The sequence below is a fragment of the Sycon ciliatum genome, chromosome 1 (genome assembly GCF_964019385.1).
Source record: "Sycon ciliatum chromosome 1, ocSycCili1.1, whole genome shotgun sequence".
NCBI classification, from domain to species: domain Eukaryota; kingdom Metazoa; phylum Porifera; class Calcarea; order Leucosolenida; family Sycettidae; genus Sycon; species Sycon ciliatum.
In genome coordinates, this window is record NC_088643.1 from 32,308,530 (window position 1) to 32,333,349 (window position 24,820).

The 24,820-nt window shown below is 46.5% G+C and overlaps 1 protein-coding gene across 2 annotated transcripts in view; it reads right to left on the reverse strand.

Annotated features, from left to right (window-relative positions):
* Positions 1-24,820, reverse strand: part of LOC135823384 (mutS protein homolog 4-like) — an 82,123-nt gene that overhangs the window by 861 nt on the left and 56,442 nt on the right. For both annotated transcript variants that reach the window (XM_065336239.1, XM_065336243.1), the window contains 14 exons: positions 20,948-21,252; positions 18,260-18,272; positions 17,799-17,844; positions 17,559-17,683; positions 16,666-16,760; positions 15,778-15,825; positions 12,726-12,893; positions 10,295-10,321; positions 8,272-8,317; positions 8,016-8,080; positions 6,671-6,741; positions 6,162-6,180; positions 5,784-5,865; positions 5,036-5,121 (listed from right to left, as the gene is read on the reverse strand). In XM_065336239.1, coding sequence (XP_065192311.1) covers positions 5,036-5,121; positions 5,784-5,865; positions 6,162-6,180; positions 6,671-6,741; positions 8,016-8,080; positions 8,272-8,317; positions 10,295-10,321; positions 12,726-12,893; positions 15,778-15,825; positions 16,666-16,760; positions 17,559-17,683; positions 17,799-17,844; positions 18,260-18,272; positions 20,948-21,252 — 1,196 coding nt within the window. The remainder of the gene's footprint in view (positions 1-5,035; positions 5,122-5,783; positions 5,866-6,161; positions 6,181-6,670; positions 6,742-8,015; positions 8,081-8,271; positions 8,318-10,294; positions 10,322-12,725; positions 12,894-15,777; positions 15,826-16,665; positions 16,761-17,558; positions 17,684-17,798; positions 17,845-18,259; positions 18,273-20,947; positions 21,253-24,820) is intronic.

The following is a 24,820-nucleotide window of genomic DNA, read 5'->3' on the forward strand; positions in this document are numbered from 1 at the left end:
AAGCATGATTGTATTCACCTTGCCATAATACCAAAACAGTAAAGTGCAGTCATACTGTTGTACAATCTTTGATATTCCTTCGTTAAAGTGGGAAGTTGGAAATGTTCCTTTTCCGAAAAATTGGACAGTGTCCGCTACATGGGCTGATTTGGCAGAATTGCATAGCAACATGTGTGAGCAGGTCGGGGAGAAATCATATATGTTCCCCCCAAATGGGCGAAGTGGAGTATTGAATTTTAGATTTTCTTCGCTTGTTTCTCCTCCCTCATGCAGAAACAACAAGAGTTCAGACATCAGCAGGCCAAGAAGAAAACACTTGCTGAACTCTGATTGGCTGAGGGCGATTGGCCAGTCATTTCAGGTGTGAAGTTCAGAGCCAGGATAGGCTATAAAAGTAATCATTAGGTTTTCTTCTAGGCCAAGAAGAAAACACTTGCTGAACTCTGATTGGCTGAGGGCGGATGGCCAGTCATTTCAGGTGTGAAGTTCAGAGCCAGGATAGGCTATAAAAGTAATTATTCCAGGAGGGGATGGTGGTTGGGGTTTGGGATGACCAGAATTTTAGATTTTCTTCTAGGCCAAGAAGAAAACACTTGCTCAACTCTGATTGGCTGAGGGCGGTTGGCCAGTCATTTCAGGTGTGAAGTTCAGAGCCAGGATAGGCTATAAGAGTAATCATTCTAGGATGGGATGGTGGTCGGGGTTTGGGCTGGCCAGAATTTTAGATTTTCTGAATTTTAGATTTTCTTCTTCAGGCTTGTCACAGTTCTCCTCCCTCATGCAGAAACAACAAGAGTTCAGACATCAGCAGGCCGAGAAGAAAACACATGCTGAATTCTGATTGGCTGAGGGCGATTGACCAGTCATTTCAGAATTTTAGTATTCTCTTCAAAACCCTGCCTAGGCTATTGAAAAACACAGTGAACACGAAAGAAACGGGTGAAAATCCTTAAAACCCGTTCAAGAGACAGTTTAGCCCCTACTACTAATTTTGGTTGGTTCCTGAAATTTCGGGAACCAACCAAAATTACCCTATATGTAGGATTCCCTTTCCTAAGACAAGATTCCCATTCTCATTCTCAGGTTTCACCAGGCACTCAAATTGCTCATATTGGCCTATACTACATATATTATACCACTACAACTTTGCTAGCTCACTTCTATGGTTTATGAACCTTTGAACTTGGAACTGCATGTATGCTTCATGTTCATATATGTAGTTGTAACTACTGCACTTGCTGGTCTGTACCGTTGTGTGTACTGCCAGCTTCAATGCATCATGACACATCTACGAGTTCATACTGTTAATTAAGTCCCCAGCTCTAGTCTATTTTATTCCCGTAGCTATGCAGAAGACGTTACTTCAGTGACGTGTGGCGCTAGCCAGGGTCCACACAGCTTTAATTTGGTATTTGTGTGTTTGTTTGTTTGTTTGTGTCACGCCTGGCGCTATCCCGTATCTGTCCCGTACCGTACCGTACCATCAAACACAGCTGGCCACATACAGCTGGCCGCAATATTCAAATAGGGCTTTCAAACGCAAGATCATAACATGAAGCAACTTGGAAGAATGGGTATGAATGCGAAGTGTATGGGGGAATGCATGTACATGAAGGGCGATAGTGCGGGTTCGAATCCCAGGATATGCCTGAAAAAATAGGAGAATTGAAAAATTTATAACATCCTTTTTCTTTTCACGGTTGCCGTCATCAAGGCTGTAGATGGTGTCGTATTACCCTCGATTGTACCTGTCCCGTACCTATCCCGTACCGTACCGTACCATCAAAGACGGCTGGCCACAATGCATATTCAAATAGGGCTTTCAAATGCAAGATCATAACGTGAAGCAACTTGGAAGAATTACATACCGGTAGTATGTATGCGAAGTGTATCGGGGGATGCATGCAGGGCGCGCGATAGTGCGGGTTCGAATCCCAGGTTGTCTTTAAAAAAAGAATTTTTTTAAAGAATTTATAACCATGATAACATCCCTATGCTTTTTTTTGTCTAGGTCATCAAGGCAAAAAAGCATAGCGTAGGGCCCTGAGCTTCCAAGCTCTCTCGTTCCCGTAGCTATGCAGAAGACGTTACTTCAGTAACGTCTGGCGCTAGCCAGGGTCCACACAGCATTATTTGGTGTTTGTGTGTTTGTGTCACACCTGGCGCTATCCCGTATCTGTCCCGTACCGTACCATCAAAGACAGCTGGCCACATACAGCTGGCCGCAATATTCAAATAGGGCTTTTAAACGCAAGATCATAACGTGAAGCAACTTGGAAGAATGAGTATGAATGCGAAGTGTATGGGGGAATGCATGTAGGGCGATAGTGCGGGTTCGAATCCCAGGGATTAAATGCCTGAAAAAAGGAGAATTGAAAAATTTATAACATCCCTTTCCTTTTTTTGCCGTCATCAAGGCGGTAGACGGTGTCGTATTACCCTCGACCATACCTGTCCCGTACCTGTCCCGTACCTGTCCCGTACCTATCCCGTACAATCAAAGACGGCTGGCCACAATGCATATTCAAATAGGGCTTTCAAATACAAGATCATAACGTGAAGCAACTTGGAAGAATTAGTATGTATGCGAAGTGTATCGGGGGATGCATGCAGGGCGATAGTGCAGGTTCGAATCCCAGGTTATGTCTAAAAACAAAAAGTAGAAACTTATAACGCTTACGTGGAGATAAAAATGTAATTAACGCAATAAATAGAGTAAGCTGCGCACTCAGTACAAACACAATTAGCAAAACTTGTTTTCAAGCTTCTATATTTACATGAAAACAAGTTTTGCTAATGGTGTTTGTACTGAGTGCGCAGCTTACTCTATTTATTGCGTTAATTAGAAACTTATAAGAATTTATAACATCCCTATGCTTTTTTTGTCTAGGTCATCAAGGCAAAAAAGCATAGCGTAGGGCTCTGAGCTTCCAAGCTCTCTCGTTTTATCCACACCGGAACTGCTGCTACTGGATAGCCTCAATTCTAAAGACTTAGCAACTTCTCGCCTCCACTTGACTTGTTCGCTATGATTCCCTCAGTATTTCTCACCTTGCTCCCCCTTATGTTCAGGTTGCCCGTTTCGGAGCCATCAGTTGCCTGATGATCGTAGTAATACGTGAAACTCGGAGATTTCGGCCTCCCAAGGCTAATACCCATTTCGGCCGCATCAAATTTTCGGCTTGTACTGCTGCCGCCTGTATACACTGTCACAATGAACCTTGCAAAACAAAATTTCGGCCGCAACAAATTTTCAGCCAAACATGACCAGGCCGAAAATAGCCGAAAATAAATATGCGCCGAATATTGTTGCCTTAGGGCATGTTCAATTGGTAGGATCGGGATCCCGATCCACCGGATCCATTGGAATCGCACCCTTTCGATTGGTCGAATCCGGATCCAACGGATCCAAATGTGATCTGTGTGCGTATATAGCAGGTAAAAATCATTTGTGTACATGTTGTGGTACGCACACGTTGATATCAAGATCGAGATATGGCTTGTTGACTTTTTGTACGACGCGAGCGATGAGTACGACTTTCACCCTTTTGGGTGACTTGTGAGCGCCATTCGTCAACATGGCAACAGTCAGGGTTCAAAATAAAGTGTTCAGTTGATTCTGAAGGATCCGACGGATCTGAGATCTGGATCTGGATCCCGATCCCGATCCTTACTAATCGAACATGCCCTTACAGTATTGCAGTGCTGCATGCAAATTACTAGTGTTGAAACGATCTCACCGGGTACTCGTTAGCTCGCTCGCCAAAAACTCGGCTTGTTTGTGCGGCCAGCTCGTTTGCACTAACGAGCACCGTACACCATACTCCGTACATATTTCAGTACATTTAGATCGGGGAGTCGTAAAAATTAATTAATATTGTACAACTCTCTGGTCGATCGAGAGTCCAGTCCCGAGCAAAGTGAAAATCACTCGCAGTTACAGTGACTGTATACCTGCACGACACTTGAGTTGTTTCAGTTGTCGTTGCAGCTTTGGTGGACTCCACTGATGTCTTGTTCCGCATCTGCTAACCTGTCGCAGGACACGCTTCGGTCAACTCTGCATTCGAGTGAAAGTTACGCTCAGTCGTTTGGAAGTTCTCCCGCGATGCAGCGAAGAACAAGGCTACTTGCAATCGTTGCAAAACAGTCTATTCTTACAAAGGCTGCTCAAAGACGGCGCTGAAAAATATCTCGACACCAAACAGCAGTCCGAAGTGAAGCAGCAGGAACCCCAAACGTCGGCGGTGATAATTTGAACCAGATGAAAAAAATCGAACTGTAATAGAAAAAATATCCAAAAAATGATTATTTGCAATTTTTGTCACATCAATGAAGCTCGTTAGCTCGCTCGATAGCTTGCTCGGTAGTGGAACTGATCGCTCGTTTGTTATAGATACGCTCGTTTCAACACTACAAATTACAGCCTGGTAAACCGTATCCTCCCTTCTTTTCTGCAATCGGCCTACTGCACCTACTGTGTATACATATACGCTAGCTTTTTATTACCACAATTTCATCCCCTGATGAAGCATTCAAAATGCAGAAACCGGTAAGGTATGCCAAGACGCGTATGCAGGATTGGCGGGAGGGAGGTTACATAGGGTCCGTTGTAGTAAATAGCTACGTCACGTCAACCAACTCTCTCTCTCCCTCTCTCTCGCGCTCGCGCGCGCGCGTCACGTGTTTCAGGGCATGCACAGTGCATGAAGACGTCAAGTAGTCGTAGAATCTGCGACTTGACGACTCGTTGACAGCACGGCGCGACGCCCACACGCAGGGCAACAAAAGACGAAAAACGAAAACAAATTGTTCAGTCGGCTGACAGAAAGGGGGGGGGGGTGTTCGTCTCAACCCTGTCCTTTTGGTGGCCCCTTACACTACGGAAGCGGAAAGGTGGTTCTTGACCAGGGAGTTGTACGACTCCTTGTTCTTGACCTGCCCGGTACGCGAACCCGTCGAATTTTTTTTTACTCATTTTTTAACACATGTACTGGGTCACCAGGGTGGCGGGTAAATACTGACCCTGACATACCTGGTACTGCTGCATCTTCTCATGGAGTTGCCTTGCTGAGGAAGTGATAGCAGTTGGTAAAGTGGACATCTCGGCAATCTTGATTCCTTCACAGTAAATAATTATAACATAGAACATTGTGACTGGACAGGACAATTCGAAAAATATAACAACGTGTGCGTGGCAACCCCTGAGACAAGGATATCTGTGCCGTGTCACCTCCCTGGCGTGGGTACAACTCCCTGTTGGGCATGCATGAACCGCAAACGTAGCGTGTACACACACCCAGTGCTGCCAAACCGTCCGATTTTTCAGACAGTGTCCGATTTTTGAAGGCTCTTCCGAAAACCGGTCCGAAAAGGGAAACGTCCGAAAAGCAGCCAAAATGTCGGAGATCATTACTTTCCTATGCAGAAGTCCTGTATTTTCACTTTTCAGCGCAACTGAAGGCACAAATCACTGTATATTTGCTTCTCAAAAGGCTAGCGCTTGGCTGTGGAAGTGCAAAGTAACATGCCTGCATCAGGTTGGATGGCATGTACGCTGCCAGTCTGTACAGATTCAGTGTGCGACCACACTCATCGTTACAAAATTCATGACAACTCCGGGGTTACCATGGCAACGAAGCGAATTTTCGTGGTGTTTTAGGCGATATTTTGAATTCTCTGTAAAAAATTTGCCGAGGAGAAAAATTCGGGGTGTCCGATTTTGGGCGAAAATTATTTGGCAGCACTGCACACCAGTTATGAACAATACCGCTCTCACTCACCGTACTGCTTCTCCTGCATCTTTCCCTGCCTCAGTTGGTGTGTGTAATGAATCTTGTCATCCCCGCTTGGTCCTGTCACATGCTACAAGGAAATAGACCAAATGATACACTATTGAATTACGCTGAATCTCAGGGGCGTAACGCATACGTACAGTGCACCACAGACTCAGAAATTGTTTTGTCTTGTGAATAGCAGCATGCTGTGATATGCCCTCATCGTTCCAGGAAGAAAGGTACAGTCGAATATGACTCTACCTCCTTGTATTACGACTTTGAAGGAATCTACATGTACTTTGTCAATTCTGCATGAAAGCTGACTTCAAAAAGAAATTTCTTGCAAAGTACAAATGAGGCACAAAGTGCAATGCTGCGTTTTACCTGAACATCCATGTGGTAACTGCAGGACACACAGCACACGTAGAACATGACAGTCAGCAAAGGGACATGTGAAGAATGAACAAGTATGATGTGTGTGGTCAATTTGAAGGTGAGCTTCCGGGCTACAAACAAAATGCATGCTCTTGTTCTTCCTTGTCACCAAAGTAGTGATGTTCACCGTTGAAGATAGTCACAGCAAAGCGTTGAAGATCATGAATTTGCTTACATTGCCCTGTGCTTATTGGTACAGATTTAAAGTTGATATACTTCATAGCCGCTAATACACAGGAGCGTATTTCGTAAGGTTTCCAGGCTGCCCAAAAACGCTTGTGCGCTTGATCAAGCCGGCGCCAATGCCATAGAGTACATGCCTAACCAGTAACGACAAATCGGAGAACTACAGATGGGCTGATTGAGTGAATTACTGGTGTGTATGCATGCCCAAGAGCAAGGAAACCCCTCCATAGCCCAACCCAGCTATGCACCTGGTATAAGATACATGCACCTACTTGATAGCACTGGGATACAAGCCCTCCAGCTGAGTCAGCTCCAGGAAATGAGTGGCAAAGAAAGTGAATGTCTGCAAAAACATTAAAAAATGAAAAGCATGTACAGTGGCATGAACCCAAGCATTGGCTTTACATAGTAAACATTCTGGATACTAGGCAGCCTGCTGTGAACCTCAGCCACTTGGGAACGTGCGACCTGGCACAAGGGTAACACGGATGCCGCAAGGTGAATTTCGACCTTTGGCCTCTGGTTGATAGATGTGATCTATCCACCCCACCATTCAGGAGCTAACATAGTTCTGCATCAGTGTCTGCTCCAGCGCCGGGTGAGCCGGGTAATCCACCCGGTTGGGCGGCGCTTGGACCCGGTTGAAAATATAGTACTGGGTCACCTGTGACCCGGTTGGTACTTTACACTTTCGAACTTTGAAAGGACTGACTACATGGCTTGTATGTGTCAGATACTTCTTCTTCTTTCGTAATTTTCTAATTCCTGTCCTCTCTTTTCTATATGCGGCTTATCCATTCGCCTTTATATCATTGGGCCTAGTTCCCGTTTATTGTCCGAATTAAAATAAACCAACCAACCAGTTAAAGCATGTGACTCGGCTGGTGAGACAGCACCAGGTACATGTGTACCCGGCTCCGACCCGGTTGAAATGGTTGCACCAGATACACGTGTACCCGGCTGTCCTACAATCCTAGAGCAGACACTGTGCATAACATCGAATCATGGGGTTGTGGCATGCCACGGAAGCGGAAAGATAGTTCTTGACCTAGCCGGTACATGGGTTATATAGAGCAGCCTAATGGATGATGAGGAGAAAGACATCATCAGGGACCTACACGTGTAGCCTAGGAGCTCAACATCCATTGTGTTTTGTTGCAATGATGCCGAGACCCTATGGTCGGTCAAGCTGCCCCTGCCTCTCCCCCACTCCTGCCATTCCATATGTCTCATCGCTGCCTTGCTGCTTTGTGCCGTCAAATGGTGTGTGGTTTTTATTGTAAAAAAATCGATGTCACTGCTAAGACACGTATGTGCGACACCATTGGAGTGGAATGGTAAAAAGATGCATGCATATCATTAGACTTGGATGGAGAGCCAAGGATTAAATTGAAAAGAACCCCCCCCCCCCCCCGACCAAAATGTTACAATCATCATGTTATCCATAGTTTGTGTCCAACACGGATAACATATAACATGTTGATCCTTTCCTTTTTGAATATCATTAGCATAGGCAAATGACGGCGACATCACATCTCCACACTAGTAAATAAACTGACAGCCACACCCAAGTGACACGGCCAGGGTACTACTATACTTGAGATCCTGGAAACATACCTTCTTAGCAATTAATTCTTCACAAATTGCATGGCATATTCCCATACCTTCCTCGGAACTAGTACCTGTGGCGGCAAGTATAGAAAAAAAAGCATAGAAAACACCATCAACAAAATGTAATGCTTCAATCATCGCTGTTCACACTGCGTGCTCGAAGATGTATCACAGAACAGTATTTTGGAAAAATGGAAAAAATTGGTTATGGGGAAACTATTTCTGTGGCCTCTTCTGGGCTATCAGAGAAAGGATTACCAACCTCTTCCCAGCTCATCGATAATCACAAGACAACCTTCACTTGCCTCCTGTGTAGAGAATACAGAAACAGTAGGGTGATTGTAGGGAAATAGTGTGTCTCCAATAGACAGCCAAACTGGGCTGAACTGCAGGAGATTAGTGATTTTGTCATTACAGTACTGTCGGGCACCGAAGAACTGGGGGGGGGGGGGGGGGGGGGTAGGGTTCTAGCCTAGCCCGTTCTTATTTTTAGCGAACACAGCAGCTTCGTTCTTATTCGATGGTACAGTCTTACATGTACATTTGGCCCAGAATCTGCGAAAACCAGGCTTAGGGTGAAATTTCACAAAATGACTTTTTCCCATTTTCAGCTTCTATTGGGCAAGGGGGGTCAGGAAACAAAATATTACAGGTGTGGGTCGACTCATAGTGGTATTAAAAGCATCTCAAACACACCAGGGTATTGTGTTAAAAAATCCAAAAAAACACAAAATTGTTATCACAGAAAAGAAATGAAGAGAGATCCACCAGACTGAAGGAAGAGACATGGATATTTTTTGTTTAGGTGACATGACAAGGTAGGCATGTGGGGGCAGGCTTGTTGTGGCCCCTTCATGCTGCAGGCTGTAGTGGCCATGCACAGTTCTGCATGAATTTTGTTTGCTCCTCACTATACTACTAGTGCACTCAGCACATTCTGGGGCTGAATACATGTACTGACATGCTCTGGCGCTACACACCACAAGGAAACCTGACTCCAATTGAGATGGCACCTTTTGAAGGGTGAATCTAGTACACCTGTTCAGAAACAAGCAAGAACACAGCCTTTTCAAACTGTTCCCTGTTCATAGTAAGCGCATAGTGTGCTGGCGTGCTGCAGTATCTGCTTGGTGCTGACCAGCAAGTGAAATATCAGCACGCGGTACAATCCCTTGCAGCTAGCCGTCCAGCGAGGAAAGTCTCGAGTGGGGGCCTCTCGATCTGCTCACTCATTCGCCTGGCATTCAGTAGGACTTCATCGCCAAGGGTTTCAATTCAAAACCGTTTTCACACTGCGCTTCAAGCCATTTTCCTCGTGAACTTGCTGCAAACGTATGAGCTCCGCTGCGCGTGTTCCCTTTGCATGAGGCCCAGAAACAGCTAGTATCTCCGTACTTCGATTGGCTGGATTGATGTCGTCCAGGTTCTCCTCGCTATCGCCATCACGACTCTAACTGGAGACGATTTCTTCACCATTTTCCGCAAGCAGCAGCTAGCGCAGAAATTTCGCCATCCATGAGTGTAGGAGATGGAATCCGTTCGATCAGCTCAAAAACTCTTCATCGTGACTAGAGGAGTAGCAGGGATACTCTACCGGAAGCCCTTTGACTTCCCTGACTGCTGAAACCCTTCCTGCCATGACTGCTACTTCTTCAAACAAGCGAGATTCTCTTTGGTTCCACTTCACTGCACTCGATCGTCCACGCGACACAACCTTTTTACAAAACATAATTTTTCTCAAAAAAATGATTTTCACCCTAAGCCTGGTTTTCGCAGATTCTGGGCCATTTATGCAGAGTTGTGTACGTCTGAGTGTACATTATAGTGTACATTGTACAGTTTCCGTTCTTCAGCAGTATTTCAGACATAATCAGGATAAACCACCTATATTGATGTAACTATTCTCGAATGAAACACCCACTATCTACGTCATGAACAAGCTTGTCAGAAGCACGGCGCTATGTTCACACAATGCAGGTAATGTCGGAGAGAAACCGTCCAGAACATTTTCCCACATTGGCTCACGAGTGTGTGTGAGGGGCGCCGTGATTCATTTGCTGTAGTCTTTGTATTGTTTGGAATGGCAGTGCTGCTATGTGCCATGATGCATTGAACGTGTGACCCTTCATGAGCTGACTGCGGGCCTGTAATGTCAAGAGTTTGCATGAAACACACCATGAAGATGAGAACGTTGTGGATTACATGTACAATGTGACAACCCCATCTGAGACTACTCATAGCTACAGGTCACTCTTGCAGGTCACCACTACAAAGTCTGCATGTACCTGTAGGATGTAGTGTGCTTCTCTCATCTGTGCACAAAACAAAGCAGAACAGAAAGGTTGCACATGGCGCTGTGTGTTTAGTGATCTATTGACCGGAGAGATGGGAGGGGGGGGGGGGGGTAGGGGGTGTTACATGTCAGAATACTAGTACATCTGCAAAGCAGTACTAGGGGTAGATTTTTCTTTTGACCAGACGAGACCAGACGACGCTTGCAGATGCCAGCACGAACACTGCACCAGTCACACTCCACAACAGCTAGAAGTTGCTCCTGACAAGCCTTTTTCATTCAATTATGATGTTGGGAACTCAGAGGAGAGGTAGATGTTGAATGAAATGAGTTGAACTAAATGATATTGTTTTATGGAAGATATTGGCGCAATGTGTACACTCAATGAACTATCATGTGTGACAAATCGACACGAATGAAATAGTGTAGAGCGGAGGTGTTATGAACCCTACCGACACATTTATCACAGGTGCTAAGTCAATCACAAGGAGAAAGAGAGGTACACAGAATAGGTTGCGCTAAAAAAAAAACGACACCTCACAAAGTATACTGACGTGTGACAAAGATGGGTGTAAAGCAGAAGCCGAGTGACAGCCAAAAAAATCATTTTTGGGTGTCTAACGTCACATTTGAAAGTTGCTTACTGCACAAGACAAAGACTTCACGAACCTCGAAAGCTGACATTGGGTAGAAAGGAGTGTGTGATGCAGTGGCGAACTGTGAGATGCTACAGCAACGTTTCCATCCAGATCTTGACAACAGGGTTGGCGTCTGCCGCTATAATCCTTCCATCAGATCATCCTTCTTCACATCAATGGCAGATTTCCTGGCCCAGGAGAGTCATAATTTGGTGATGCCATCTTCAGTAGGTCTGCCAAATAGTAGTGCTAGATTTTTCTTTTGACCAGACGAGACCAGACGACGCTTGCAGACACCAGCACAAACACTGCACCAGTCACATTCCACAACAGCTAGAAGTTGCTCCTGACAAGCCTTGTTTCATTCTATTATGATGTTGGGAACTCAGAGGAGAGGTAAATGTTGAATGAAATGAGTTGATATTGTTTTATGGAAGATATTGGCGCAATGTGTGTACACTCAACGAACTATCATGTGTGACAAATCAACACGAATGAAATAGTGTAGAACGGACGTGTTATGAACCCTACCGACACAACTATCACAGGTGCTAAATCAATCACAAGGAGAAAGAGAGGTACACAGAATAGGTTTATACCGACGTGTGACAAAGATGGGTGTAAAGCAGAAGCCGAGTGACAGCCAAAAAAAGCATTCTTGGACGTCTAACGTTACATTTGAAGGTTCCTAGCTGCACAAGACAAATACCGCATATATATATACACTTGAATTGGCATGGTGCTGACTGTGATTCCCAGCCCAATTCAGGTGCAGGGAATCAACTGGACCAGTAGCGCCCAGCTCCCTGGAAAGCTTCTTGTCGACAATGCTTACAGTGAATCCTTCATCCAGGAGCGCATGTGTCTCGACGCTATGCCCGTTGGACACTGAGAGCGACACCGACACAACACGCAGGGCAATCCGAGTCCGCTGAACGGTGTGGGAGTTAACGCTCTCCTGCTGTTCAGTGTGGCCAAAACTGTTCTTGTCAGGCGGGTGCACTAGTTCATGTGACGCTTTCCGCAATCACCAACGGAGCAGCGAACGGCTGGTCACGGGGACTCGACTGGTCACGGGGGACTCGACTGGTCACGGGGGACTCGACTGGTCACGGAGGACTCGACTGGTCACGGGGGACTCGACTGGTCACGGGGGACTCGACTGGTCACGGGGGACTCGACTGGTCACGGGGGACTCGACTGGTCACGGGGGACTCGACTGGTCACGGGGGACTCGACTGGTCACGGGGGACTCGACTGGTCACGGGGGACTCGACTGGTCACGGGGGACTCGACTGGTCACGGGGGACTCGACTGGTCACGGGGGACTCGACTGGTCACGGGGGACTCGACTGGTCACGGGGGACTCGACTGGTCACGGGGGACTCGACTGGTCACGGGGGACTCGACTGGTCACGGGGGACTCGACTGGTCACGGGGACTCGACTGGTCACGGGGACTCGACTGGTCACGGGGACTCGACTGGTCACGGGGACTCGACTGATCACGGGGACTCGACTGGTCACGGGAACTCGACTGGTCACGGGGACTCGACTGGTCACGGGGACTTGACCTGTCACGGGGACTCGACTGGCCACGGGGACTCGACTGGCCACGGGGACTCGACTGGCCACGGGGACTCGACTGGCCACGGGGAATTGGCTGGTCACGGGGAATTGACTGGTCACCGAGTTCTACACCCATACACTCTGCACACAACCCGATGTGTAGTGAAACTGTAATTCTCTATCAATGTCCCCCAACACAGGTTGTAAATGTACTAACCTCCAGCATGAAAGTTGATGCATTGGTCTCAACATCATCTCTGCAGCCCATACGGCTGAAGAGCTGCTTACAGAGACGAAATGACGCATATTGAGCAGGAACAAAGCACCCGATCTGGGCCATGATTTGGCAGAGCATTATCTGCTTCAAGTATGTTGACTTGCCACTCTGTACAGTCATTCATACACAAGCATGCAGCGACATGGGATAGCAATGCACTGTTAGATTTGTGCAGAAGTACAGTACTGATCGGCTATAGCGTTGGTGTTTGATTTTCGTGAAAATATCACTATAGGCGATATATTACTACAGGCGATATGCATACTTAGGTATGCCTGACACATGCGTGTGTGGTGTCATTCGAATCAGTGCAGCGTGCAGAAGCGTGCTGTGCATGTGACTGTGCAGTACGCGTAGTGCAGAGCTACTTCACAAAAAACTTCGTGACTTTTGACATGAGTTTTCAAGGAGTTGTTGTGCTCAACAAATGCCTTCTTTTGGAAAAGAAACACTTCAACACATTCAATCGACATATCAACAATATCTACAGGATCGATTAGTGGGAGTAGAGTCTCAGTCTGGGTTGCCATCGCTCGACTCATCACCGCTGAAACCATTCCAAGTGGCAGGTCGATTGACGCGTGATGTCGTATGTCACGGAGAAGCTTCTCCGCGTCCCTGATCGTCTTCGCTGTTACCTGAATGCCTTCTCCAACATCTCGGCGGAGTCCATGGTAGCGCTTCAACGCTGATACTCATCAGGGGCGTCACAGGGTGGCTGGGAGTGGTACGACCGGGGGTCCGGGGGTGTCCCGCGGAGAAAAAAATAAGGATTTTTCGGCTAACAGGGCACGTTTTAGCACTCTACAGCCGCAAAGGAGGAGGGTTCCCCTAGCACTTATTAGACAACCCCACTCCAGCTCAAAAAACATACTTCTCAATTTCTCATGGATTTTTTGGTATTTTCTGTACATCGTAGGTAGCCAAGCAAGGCAAAAGGAACCCATTGCCCTCGAAAAAATCGCAAAATCCGAAGTACAAGCGTGCTGCGCGCGCGTTTTAGCGCCAGCCGCTGGGCAAAAATGTATATCATGTGCTGCAAAAGTCCGCCGCGTCGCTATGTACACGGCCGGCCTGGACAGTCGCGAAGTAATTATTTTAGTTGTTTTTAGAGAGAGAAGAAGATCCTTTTTTTTTTGTTCGGTGGGATTGAAAGATCTGCCATGCCAGTGGACCGGTCCGGAGAGATACGACACTGGAAGCAGAAGAAAGGGCTTGCGGAATAATCTTCTCTGTCTTCGTGGCAACAGGACTTTAGTTTGCGAGAGACCTTCGTCCTCAGTGTCGTCGCGGACGCAATTCTTGTTGCTGCTACCAGAAACCTCGGAAAACGAAACGATCGTAAATCGTTAGGTGAAGCGGGTCGTGTCGGTGAACAGCTGCAGAATATTCTGCTGCCGTGGAGCAGCAGTCCAAACACTATTCAACTAATTACTTCCGAGAAAGAAGCGCTTCCCTTTTCCGTTGACAAACGCGGCGTTCGCGGTTGTAATGCATTTTCGCATCAGCTTGCAGTAGATCGTCAGAAGCCAGAGGTACTAGGTAGGTGTCGTTGTGGAAAGAATAAATATTATGTTGTAGCTGACAAGTGACATACATGTAGTGCCTCTTGACCGTGCTGATCGCCATTGTAACATGGTAGATCTTGGAAAATTTTAGTTCTGGACCCAGTGATCGCCGCCAGCTCAGCTCTGTTTCCGTCAAGTTTGCAGTGAATGCGTCCGTGAGGAATCCATCGTCTGGTTGTCTCTACCCGTGACTCCAACCGCCTATCGATATCGTAATGGATAGCCGCCTGGAGTCTTGGGCAATAGCTAGCTGCTAGTGCTAGGCATCAAGTCTGTATGCTCCTTGCAATGAAAGTTGCGATGTTATGTACAAGTCCGAAGATCCTTGAATTTTTTTATTGCTTTTTTGGATGAATTGGGTGGACCATCCTGGACGAAAAGTGGTACGACCATGGTCGTAGTGGTCGTACCGTGTGTGACGCCCCTGCTCATTACTGCCTCCGCTCTCGCCCGAGGATGCCCCGGAACAACAAGCCCAGCCAACGCCAAACATTTCGAATTTCCTCCGAGGGATATCATAGTCGTATCAGCGCTTCCTGACTGCCGCGATCAGATGGTGCCATGTACGATGTATAATTTTTTATGATCATCACTATAGCCGATGAAAAATGTATGCAATAAAATCATTTTGACAAAGAAAATCGCATCATTATAGCCGATATATTACTATAGCCGATTATTACTATAGCCGATCCAATATGTATAGAAAGGGGTGGTTTATGAAAATGAATTTGAGAATACGATCACTATAGCCGACAACCCTATAGCCGATCCGCACTGTATAATCCAAAGTCATAACTATCTTCTTCTTCTTCTTTTTTTACAAATAACCACACACTTTTTGACAGCACAAAGCAGCAAGGCAGCAATGAGACTTATGGAATGGCCGGAGTGGGGGAGAAGCAGGGGAAGGGAACGAAAACGTTCAATAACTGATTAGAAGTGCTTTGTTGACTGGATGGGAAAAAAACGCGTGAATGCTTGTGGACCTACCTTTGTTCCGACCTCCTTTTACAATTGCTCTCTTTCTGCTTCTTTTCCTGCCATCTTGCGTGTTCTGTTTGACGTGCTTCTACTTTGTAAGGTAAAATGTGTTTTATCTTCGAGGGGCGTGGTGTATCTTATATTTATCGCCGTGGTTGGCTGTCACCCACTCTCTTTACATTGGCCGGTGTTTTCACTGAGTCTTGAGATGTAATAAATATCCCGCTCTCCATATGTGTCTGCTAGTATCGTTTCATTCATCCGTACTCACTTCCTGTACGCATGCCAGCACAGCATGCGCACTGTTTCTCTGCTGTCGGAGTCTCTTCCTCAGTTCTTGTTTTGTTCTTGTGTTTACATCTATTGTATTTTGATAAAGATGTTGAAACCCAACAGGGCCTCTATATACAGTTAGTGTCAGGTAAATAAAATGCGCTTACCATATTGGGTCCAGTGACTATGTGGAAGTGACAGCCATCTGCAGCATACTACACACAATCAAACACAACAGCACAACTTTCTACACCACTAGTCAACCAGTGATCGAACACTTATTAACCCATTCCACCCGAAGCACGTCGTTTGCAAAAGCATCCTGGATTACGAAGCACGAGATAACTCTTATGCAAAGTGCGCCCATTGGGCAGTGCATATACATCACTGTTCGAATTGCTGTAACTCCATCGTCCTTTCTTCAATTGCCCAGAATGAAGGCTTTTTGGAAAGCTGAGAGAACAGGCTTTGTGGTGATGTGTCGTTTGAAAGAGCACGATGAAGAATATCTCAGCGCCAAAGAGCGAAACACGAATATGGTATTTTCCCGAATTGGTGCCGTACGTAAAATAGAGCCATACGGCAATAATTGCCACGTTTCGAACCTGCAGACTTGTCACAAGTGCTGAACGCTTTTTACCGCCGCGGTGCATACCACCCTGGAATGTTGAATCCTTATGCGTGTGTATCTAGTGTGCACAATTTTGTTTTTAATTTCCATGGTGTGGTATAATGCCATTACTGTACTGCTCTGCTCATCTTCTGTGTGAAGGCTGTAATCTTGAAGTAATTGTTACCCGAACGTCAAAAACCATACCGATACTGTATCCTTGGTTACTTGATCATGGCATGTATTATCCAAGAGGTCTGGTCAGTTACAAAGCCAGTACATCACGAGCACATTGCAGGTATGACTGGGGATGCGGCAACGGCACTTAGTCAGTGACTCATGACTCATGATGTACTTTGCTTCAGAACTCACCCAATCCCTCTATTATCGTTTTCCACCAAGGTCTAGAGCTGCTATGTGAACAGTGATCATGGGTAGGACATACCGTGTTGTTTGGCACGGGCGGCTCATTAGATATTTTATCCAGGATAGGATGGCGTGCCTGTTTCAGTGCAAGTGTGTTTGTGAACTCTGGACGAACTGCAGCAATCAATCAACAGCAGAAATGGCATCTGAGAAAATTTCAAAAGTTTGTGTCAGGGTCGGCCAGATAGGTTTTTCGCATGTGCAGGGCTGCCACCACCCTCAAGAATCAAGGTGCAGATCAAGGTACAAATGCCGCCCCATCCAGTTACATCCAGTATACGCCACATAACGAACTCACATATATAGCGAATTTCGTGATATAGCGAACCATTGTCCATGTCCCTGTTTGAACCCATACAAAATTGACTCTTTATAGCGAACAATATTCGTTTACTGCGAACCGAATCCTGTAGGGCTGCTCTTCCCTTTTAAGCATAAGACCCTCTTCCTTTTAAAATCCCTGTGCTTTGGCACAAGAGCACATGGAGCTATGTAGCATGTACTCTTGCTTGACAGGATAAGTTTATGTTTGTATACTTTTAGTGTAGTGATCCTCTCAGCTTTTATGTTATTGTTGATTATAGTATGACCATAAGTATTATACACATCTTCTATATGGAGCTTTTATTAGTTAGAAGACCCCCAGACTCCAGCACCCCCAGGCTCCAGCACTCCCAGATTCTTGGATATGTACTATAATTTAGATGCTCTGGTTTGCTGATTGAAGACCCCCCTATCGTCTTCAATCAGTATGATAACCGTGAGGATTTGTCTAAGCATTTCATTCAGATTCGGAAAGCTAATTTATTCGGATGACTTTTCGGGCTCCTTTGCAGTGTTCTACGAGTCCAGTGCCAGAGGCCTAATAGTATTATTAGGCCTACAACAGTACTTTCCATGCTCTACACTTACCATAGTCGGAAAGTGTGCAGGCATGTGAGAAAGACACCAGCATGTCAGCCATGGACACACACTCACTCAAATTGTACAAGCAACTTATGTGCTCACGTACAAATGTCAGCAACTCGTTCAAGGCCCTGCAAGAAAGTAGTAGATAGAACAAAAGAAAACTGGCATGTGCAATACTGCAGCTCTAGTCAAGTGTAACTGTCCGACATTCTCTTTCCATGAAGTGTAGCCATGGATACTTACACATTGGTCATGAGGTAGATTTCATGTAGTGACTCTCGGACACGATCTACAGCACAACACAGAAGAGAGGTCTGTTGAATAGAGATACGAGACAACAGAACGGCTTCAAGCTTTGCACGGTGCACTCCTTCTGCTTACCAAGCAGAGCAAGAAAGCACATGGCGGCTTATCTGACCTCCTCGGCTTACCAAAGCTGATTAGTTCAAGTTGTGCTCAAGATGGCCAATACACCGTTGTACCCATTATCAAAGTCAAAGAGCCTGGTGGGAAATGTGTTGTGTTACAGAATCAGGAATTCACGGTACAAGACCAATTGTGTACAAATCCACCCCTAGCTTCTCTACTTCAGTCATGATGGCATTGTCATGATTCTCTGCCTACACTTGTCAAAGCAATCAGAACAAGATAGCAAAGAGTGGCGTATGTGTGTGTGAATGCTATTTGGTATGCTTTTTCCTTACCATTCAGCTTAATCTGAAGACACCATCAGCGTTGAGTGGGTCAAGACCGACATCAGCGTTGAGTGGGTCAAGACCGACGAGATAATAAAACCATTATAAAATAAGATCATATGCACGCACATGCATACACACACATTAAAAAGGACAAACATACATACACACACTTTTGCACTCATACAACCACGCACACACACACACACACACACACACACACACACACACACACACACACACACACACACACACACACACACATGCACACACACATGCACACACACATGCACGCACACATGCACACACACATGCATGCATGCATACATGCACACACACACATACACACACACACACACACACACACACACGCACACACACACACACACACACACACACACACACACACACACACACACACACATGTACACACACGCTCACACGCACACACGCACAAGCGCACACGCACAATGTGCTCGCACGCACACACACACACACACACACACACACACACACACACACACACACACACACACACACACACATACACACACACACATACATACACATGCATACACACACGCACAAACACACACACACACACACACACACACAGAACAGAACACACATAAGGCCAAAACTAATAGCCTTATTTCAGGTCAGCCGACCACGTTATTTTTTTCCCAAATTCTGTATTTTTCGGTCCGCATACAGTAAAACCTGTGACTACCGACCACCCCTTGGTCCCAGCAAAAGCAGTCTTTAGTAGCAGGTGGTCTTTAGTTAGAGGTTTGCACCATGCGACCATATATGGATCCCAGTATATGATATGCATATCAAAATGCAGCTAATACAATTTCCCAGTACTTGCGCAATGCCATTCTTATTTCAGGTCAAACAACACTTGGAGAGAAAGACGGAGAGATGGAGAGAGACAAAAAAGAGAGAGAGAGAAGATTATTTTTTTTGCAGACATCAAATTCAGCTGCTACTTCTGAAGCCAGGAGTCAAACGTTCCCTGTGGAAGTTTCGTTTTGCGCTGGGCTTCAAATTTGTTCCTCCGATCAATCGTACCGACTATCCTTGTTGTGACTTCTCGATTGTTCGAACGCGATCCTTCAGCATCACAGGACCTTGCGGTGCTGCTTTGTTTCTGGATTCCTTGACGCCATCGTCGATTCATTTGTATGACTGGGGTGACATGTATGACTGGGGTGACAGAGCCGCTCAGTCTTCGTTTCTCCTCCGAGTAGTAACATCGAGCAGAGAGGGCTTTCGATGCGCTCTCAAAGACGTTTCCTATCATGTTTATTCTTGACAGCGCTTGAAATTCTGACAGGTGTAGTGCAGTCTAGTCCACGCCGACTCCACAGTCATAATGACCTGCGTTCATTTGTTCAGCTGTAGTACCGAAAGATTCCTTTCAGGACCATGGAAAATCAGCAAAATTTCAAGAAGGAGCTCTGAGCAACATTTGATTTCCTACATCGCGGTCGCTAGTTACGGGTCAAAAATCGTCTTTGGGACAAGAAAAGGCGGTCGCTGGTCGCGTTCAGCAGGTAGTCGCTAGTCACAGTGCATTTTGAATGTGAGACCGTCCGTGCCTGGCCAAGTGGTCGGTAGTACCAGGCTGGTCGGTAGTACCAGGCTGGTCGGTAGTACCAGGCTGGTCGGTAGTACCAGGCTGGTCGGTAGTACCAGGCTGGTCGGTAGTACCAGGCTGGTCGGTAGTACCAGGCTGGTCGCTAGTCACGGTGCCAGTCTTTAGTTACAGGTTTTACTGTATGTATATGATCGATGCACACGTGCATCTGTTGTTAGCTGCCCAGACCGCTTATTTGAATTGTGCATGCACACGTACAGCGTACAGCGCACAGTGTACAGTGTGCATACATCCAGTAGACGTCAATGCTGTCAGGAGTACACTCGATCCCTCCGCATGGGTCCATTGGAATGTTGAAACCTACGATGTGCTCACATCGTGCTTCTGTTTGCTTGTGCATCGGTATGTGACCATGCATGTGAATGCATGTATGCAGAAATGTGCTGTGCCTGGGTTCAAGTGTGAGGGCAATGTCAGTCGATGACCAGTCGATAGTCAGTCAGTAGGATTGAATCCAGTGTAAGTTGATAAGGAATTTGGATCAGTCGTTTCACCCCTACGCGGAAACATTATTTCACCAAGGAGTTGAGTCTGGACTGAAGCTGCCATCAAAGTTCAGGCTGCTGGAGAGGCCAGTTTATTCAAGTTGTTCTTCAGCCCTGAAATTGTGTCTGGTATCCACCCAAATAATGCATGGGCGGCAAGTGTAACCATGCTTTCTAGGTAAATCTGCACACATTACTGGTGACATCAGCTACATGTTGCTACAAGAGGCTATCCCACACAGAGCACAAATTAGTAGAGGTTTTGGTCATGAGGTTGCCAGTACAATGTATTTAGGGGCGTTGGGTTGATTGCGGTGAGGGGCAATTGCTTGGAGAATACTACAGACATCCAACAAGAGAAATAGGCCGTGGGCGAATTTGGTTTTAGCTTTTGATAGCTGTGCTCTGGACAGTGTTTGCGGTGTTTGCATTGCCAGCTCTGAGCGCCTGGCGAGGGAGCAAAATCAGATCCCTGCAAGGAGTCTGTTGGGACTGTACAGGCTGCTTCCCTTTGCCATTACAGCTCACTTACTTGCCATGGAAACTCACCAGATCATTGGTAGTGAAGCTGATAGTTGCTTTGCTCCTGACCACCTTGATGAACTCCGCTGGCAAGCCACCAGTCTCAGATCGATTGGATGGTGTAGAGCGTGCAGTAGCAGCACCAGTAGCAGTACCAGTACTGGTAGCCATAGCAGTGGCAGTGGCAGTTCTCACACTTGCAGTACTGCTTCTAGCACTGGCAGCAGACAACAGGCCAGGCAATGCAGGCATCTGTATGAAGAATGAACGTGTTGCATTGTACCCGGTGCGCAGTGGAAGATTGTATTTCTCGGCCAGCTGGGTGATCAAGCCTGTACAATGGCATATGAGAAAGAGCATGCCAAGAAGACTGACAGACTGGTAATAGGCAACATACAAATGTACGAATGCACTGTCTGAACACGACGCTTTCCACTTTTAACGATTTCCAGGCAAGTACACTTTGTACATGAAATCCATCACATTTAGAAGAGTTCCAGCAACTCACAATACGGGCACGTATGTACGGGTTTTATTTTTCCGTACTTTTAACCCTTTGTGTACCAGCCCCATCTCGAACCGTAACGTACGTTACGGTTCGACGCACCGCACTGCGCCGCGCCGTTCGGCGGCGTCCTTGTTCCGATCGACTCGCGGTTTTTTGCGCTGGGCAGCTGAGATCCCACTGCAGATTTTGATGTATGATGTGGGTGGGTTGCCATTTGAAAGTATGGAGAACGATCGCGGCGAAAAGTGCGCTTTGCAATTTCAGCGCTCTGCGATATATTTTAGCAATTTCGATCGTGTTTTCGTTCGGTTACGCTGCTTGTATCTGGAATATAGCTTGCTCTAGCTGTTGTCGATGTCTACTAGTGATGGTGAACGCCAGGAGAGAGTTGTAGTAGCGATATAATCTCAGGATCTGAATCGAAAATGAGAATTTCCATCGCTGAAGCCATTGCAGTATTCGCTCTCCAAGCAGCAGCGAGAGGGAGCGCAGCGATGGCCTGAAATAATCAAGGCAGGTGAATTTCCTCACCCATCGACTATTCCTGGTCTTCTCAATCGCCAATACCCTCGCTGGACGCAAGTAGATAAGTGAAAAGTACATATTCAAATCTGACACAATTTCAATAATTTGAAATTTTGATGCAATTGTTTGGCATCTGGTATTCACGCAATATGGCTCTTTTCCGTCCATTTCGCTATTGTTGAAGCGTGCAACTGGCGGCTATACACTAGTACAGTGGTCTCCTGTTGCTCTGTGTGAAGAAGGGCAATGTCAGCAAGTATATTCACGATTCCAAGTGCACGGATCTAAATTGTCAGGAATATGGACAATTGACTCAGAAATAGATATTCCAGGTATGGCCTGTATCTGTAGTTGTGTGCTCGGTCAAAATATTTTCTTACCTGGACACATTGATACCAACAGATTCAGAAAAACATAACTTGCACATACAAAATGTGTCTTAGTTTTATGCTATAGGTCCATCATTACCGATGAGTACCCCGCGCATACATTAGATGCCTGGTACACAAAGGGTTAAAAATCTGGTAGACCCTGGTGACCGAAGGCCAGCCATGGAATCATAATTATGACCAGGCTCACTGCTGCGTCATTTTTTAGTATAAAGTACTGACCTTATTTATCTTCCAGTCATTCAATAACAACCGTCTCTGATGAGGTCCCAATGACCGAAACAGCTGTCGGACGGAATTTCAGTACTCAGAGGGAACCTTGTTTTGTCCTGGGCAGTGTTTGTGGTTAGCCGCACAGCTCAACAGTGGTGTGGTGTGTAGTCAATTTATGCAGAATAATTGAAATTAGTAAAGTAATTACATCGTCCATTTATTCCTCCACTGCGAGTGGTAATGGCTCTACAAAGAATATGATGTAGTTAGACAAAATTTTAGCTTCCAATGTAAGAAATTGGGTTACGCCTCTTGTTCCTTTGGTCTCGTCGTGAGCACAGCAATAAGTGGCCAGACTTAGAGTTAGAAGGATAAATTCTTCCTTCGGACAAGCCTCCATAATTCCAATAAACTCCATCTGGGATCTGCAGTACTATGCTGAGAGAAAACTTCCCTGAAGCGAGGTTCCAGAGCAAATTTTGAATGGACTTTGTTCAGGTATTTCTATACGGGTAGCACGAATACCCTATCGGGTATTTTTTGAAATAGTTTGTACAGTGAGTGTGCACTGGCACTACATAGACAGTGTACAGTAAGCACATAGCCGTGCTTTTTACATACACCGTTGCGAAAACACCACACTCCCACTACCCGATCGGGTTCTCAGGAGCAAAGCGCCACCCGAATACCTGCTCTAATTTCGGGTAACACGGGTACCCTACTACCCGTTGACACCCCTAATTATATAGGATATTATCCTAACATGGAAAGTGCTAACATGTAGTGGGCACTTACATTGGCTTCAGTAGCTTTTACAGTACCCAGATTTTCCAAGTCCCCCTCTGTGATATCCATGTACATGTCTTGTGTTGACGTCACTAAGACGTCACTAGGACTCTGCATGCACGCAGGCCAACCTGTGCTTCCTTGCCCTTTCCTTGTTGTTCTGTCTTCCGAGTCCTTGAAGTGACTTCCTCGTTGTTGGCTTTTGTGAATAGAATTATACATACCGGTAACATCCTTGTCTCAGTCTGGGTTGTAATAATTGGCGACGAAGATAAAAGTATTAGACGATGGCCATGGCCTCCAGTTTCTGCCAGATGAAGCCATTTGACGGCCAGAACTTCTCCGATTATTTGGATCGTCTCGAGTGTTATTTTGCCGCAAATAGAATCGGAGTGGCAGCTACCACCGATGCAGACGACGTCACTGCTGCAGGAAAGGTCAAAACGGCTGCCCTGATTGCGCTGGTGGGTAAAGCTACCTAATCGACGCTGAAAGACTTGTGCTTTCCTGACAAGCCAACGTCTAAAACGTTCGATGAGATAGCCGATCTCCTCAAGAAACACTTCCAACCGAAGCCGAGTTCAGTGGCGGAAAGCTATCGTTTCCATCAGTGCCGGCAAGGAACGGAATCTGTCACGGAATTTGCAAATCGCCTGAAGAGACTGGCGTCCACTTGCGAATTCGACTGCCACTTGGATCGCGCACTGAAGGACCAGTTCGTGCAAGGGCTACGAGGCCAATCCATCACGAAGAAACTGCTGACTATGGCGAACGACAAGAAATTTGCTGATTTCTTAGCCACGGCAACTTCGGAGGAACTCGCTGATGCGCGGGCTGCAGAGCTGACATCGGCCTCAAGGACCACAGACGTCCACAGTCTTCGGTCCGCGCCATCATCGCTGAAGTCGCGTTCGTACAACGACAGGCCTCCCAAAGCTGGCCGCAAGTGCACTGGCTGCGGCGGACAATGGCACGAGAGACGAGAGAGCTGCCCTGCCTGGGGAAAGTCGTGTAATTTCTGCCACAAGCAGGGCCATTTCGCATCTGTGTGCAGAGCCAAGGACAAGGTAAACTTTGTGCACAATCCAGCGCCGGACGCGGGGGAATCAGACTAGGCAATAAACAGTGAGGAGTATTGTCCGGAACTGCACCACACCGTGTGTATCAGCCATGTAAGCAGTACTGTCGACCCGTATGTCTGCACTGTTCGCATTGGCCGCACCCCAATGGTATTCGAGATCGACACCGGGGCTGCAGTTACTGTGATTAATGAACGGCATTACCATGATTTGGCTTCCAAGGAACAGTTGACGCTGGAAACTGACGACTTACCCAGTCTACGTACGTATGCCGGCAAGATCATCCCAACGGTAGGCCGCGTGAGAAGCGAAACCAGCCACGGAGGACGCAAGGCTGAGCTGGTCTATTATGTGGTCAAAGGCACTGGACCCAATCTGCTAGGTCGGGACGCATTGGAGA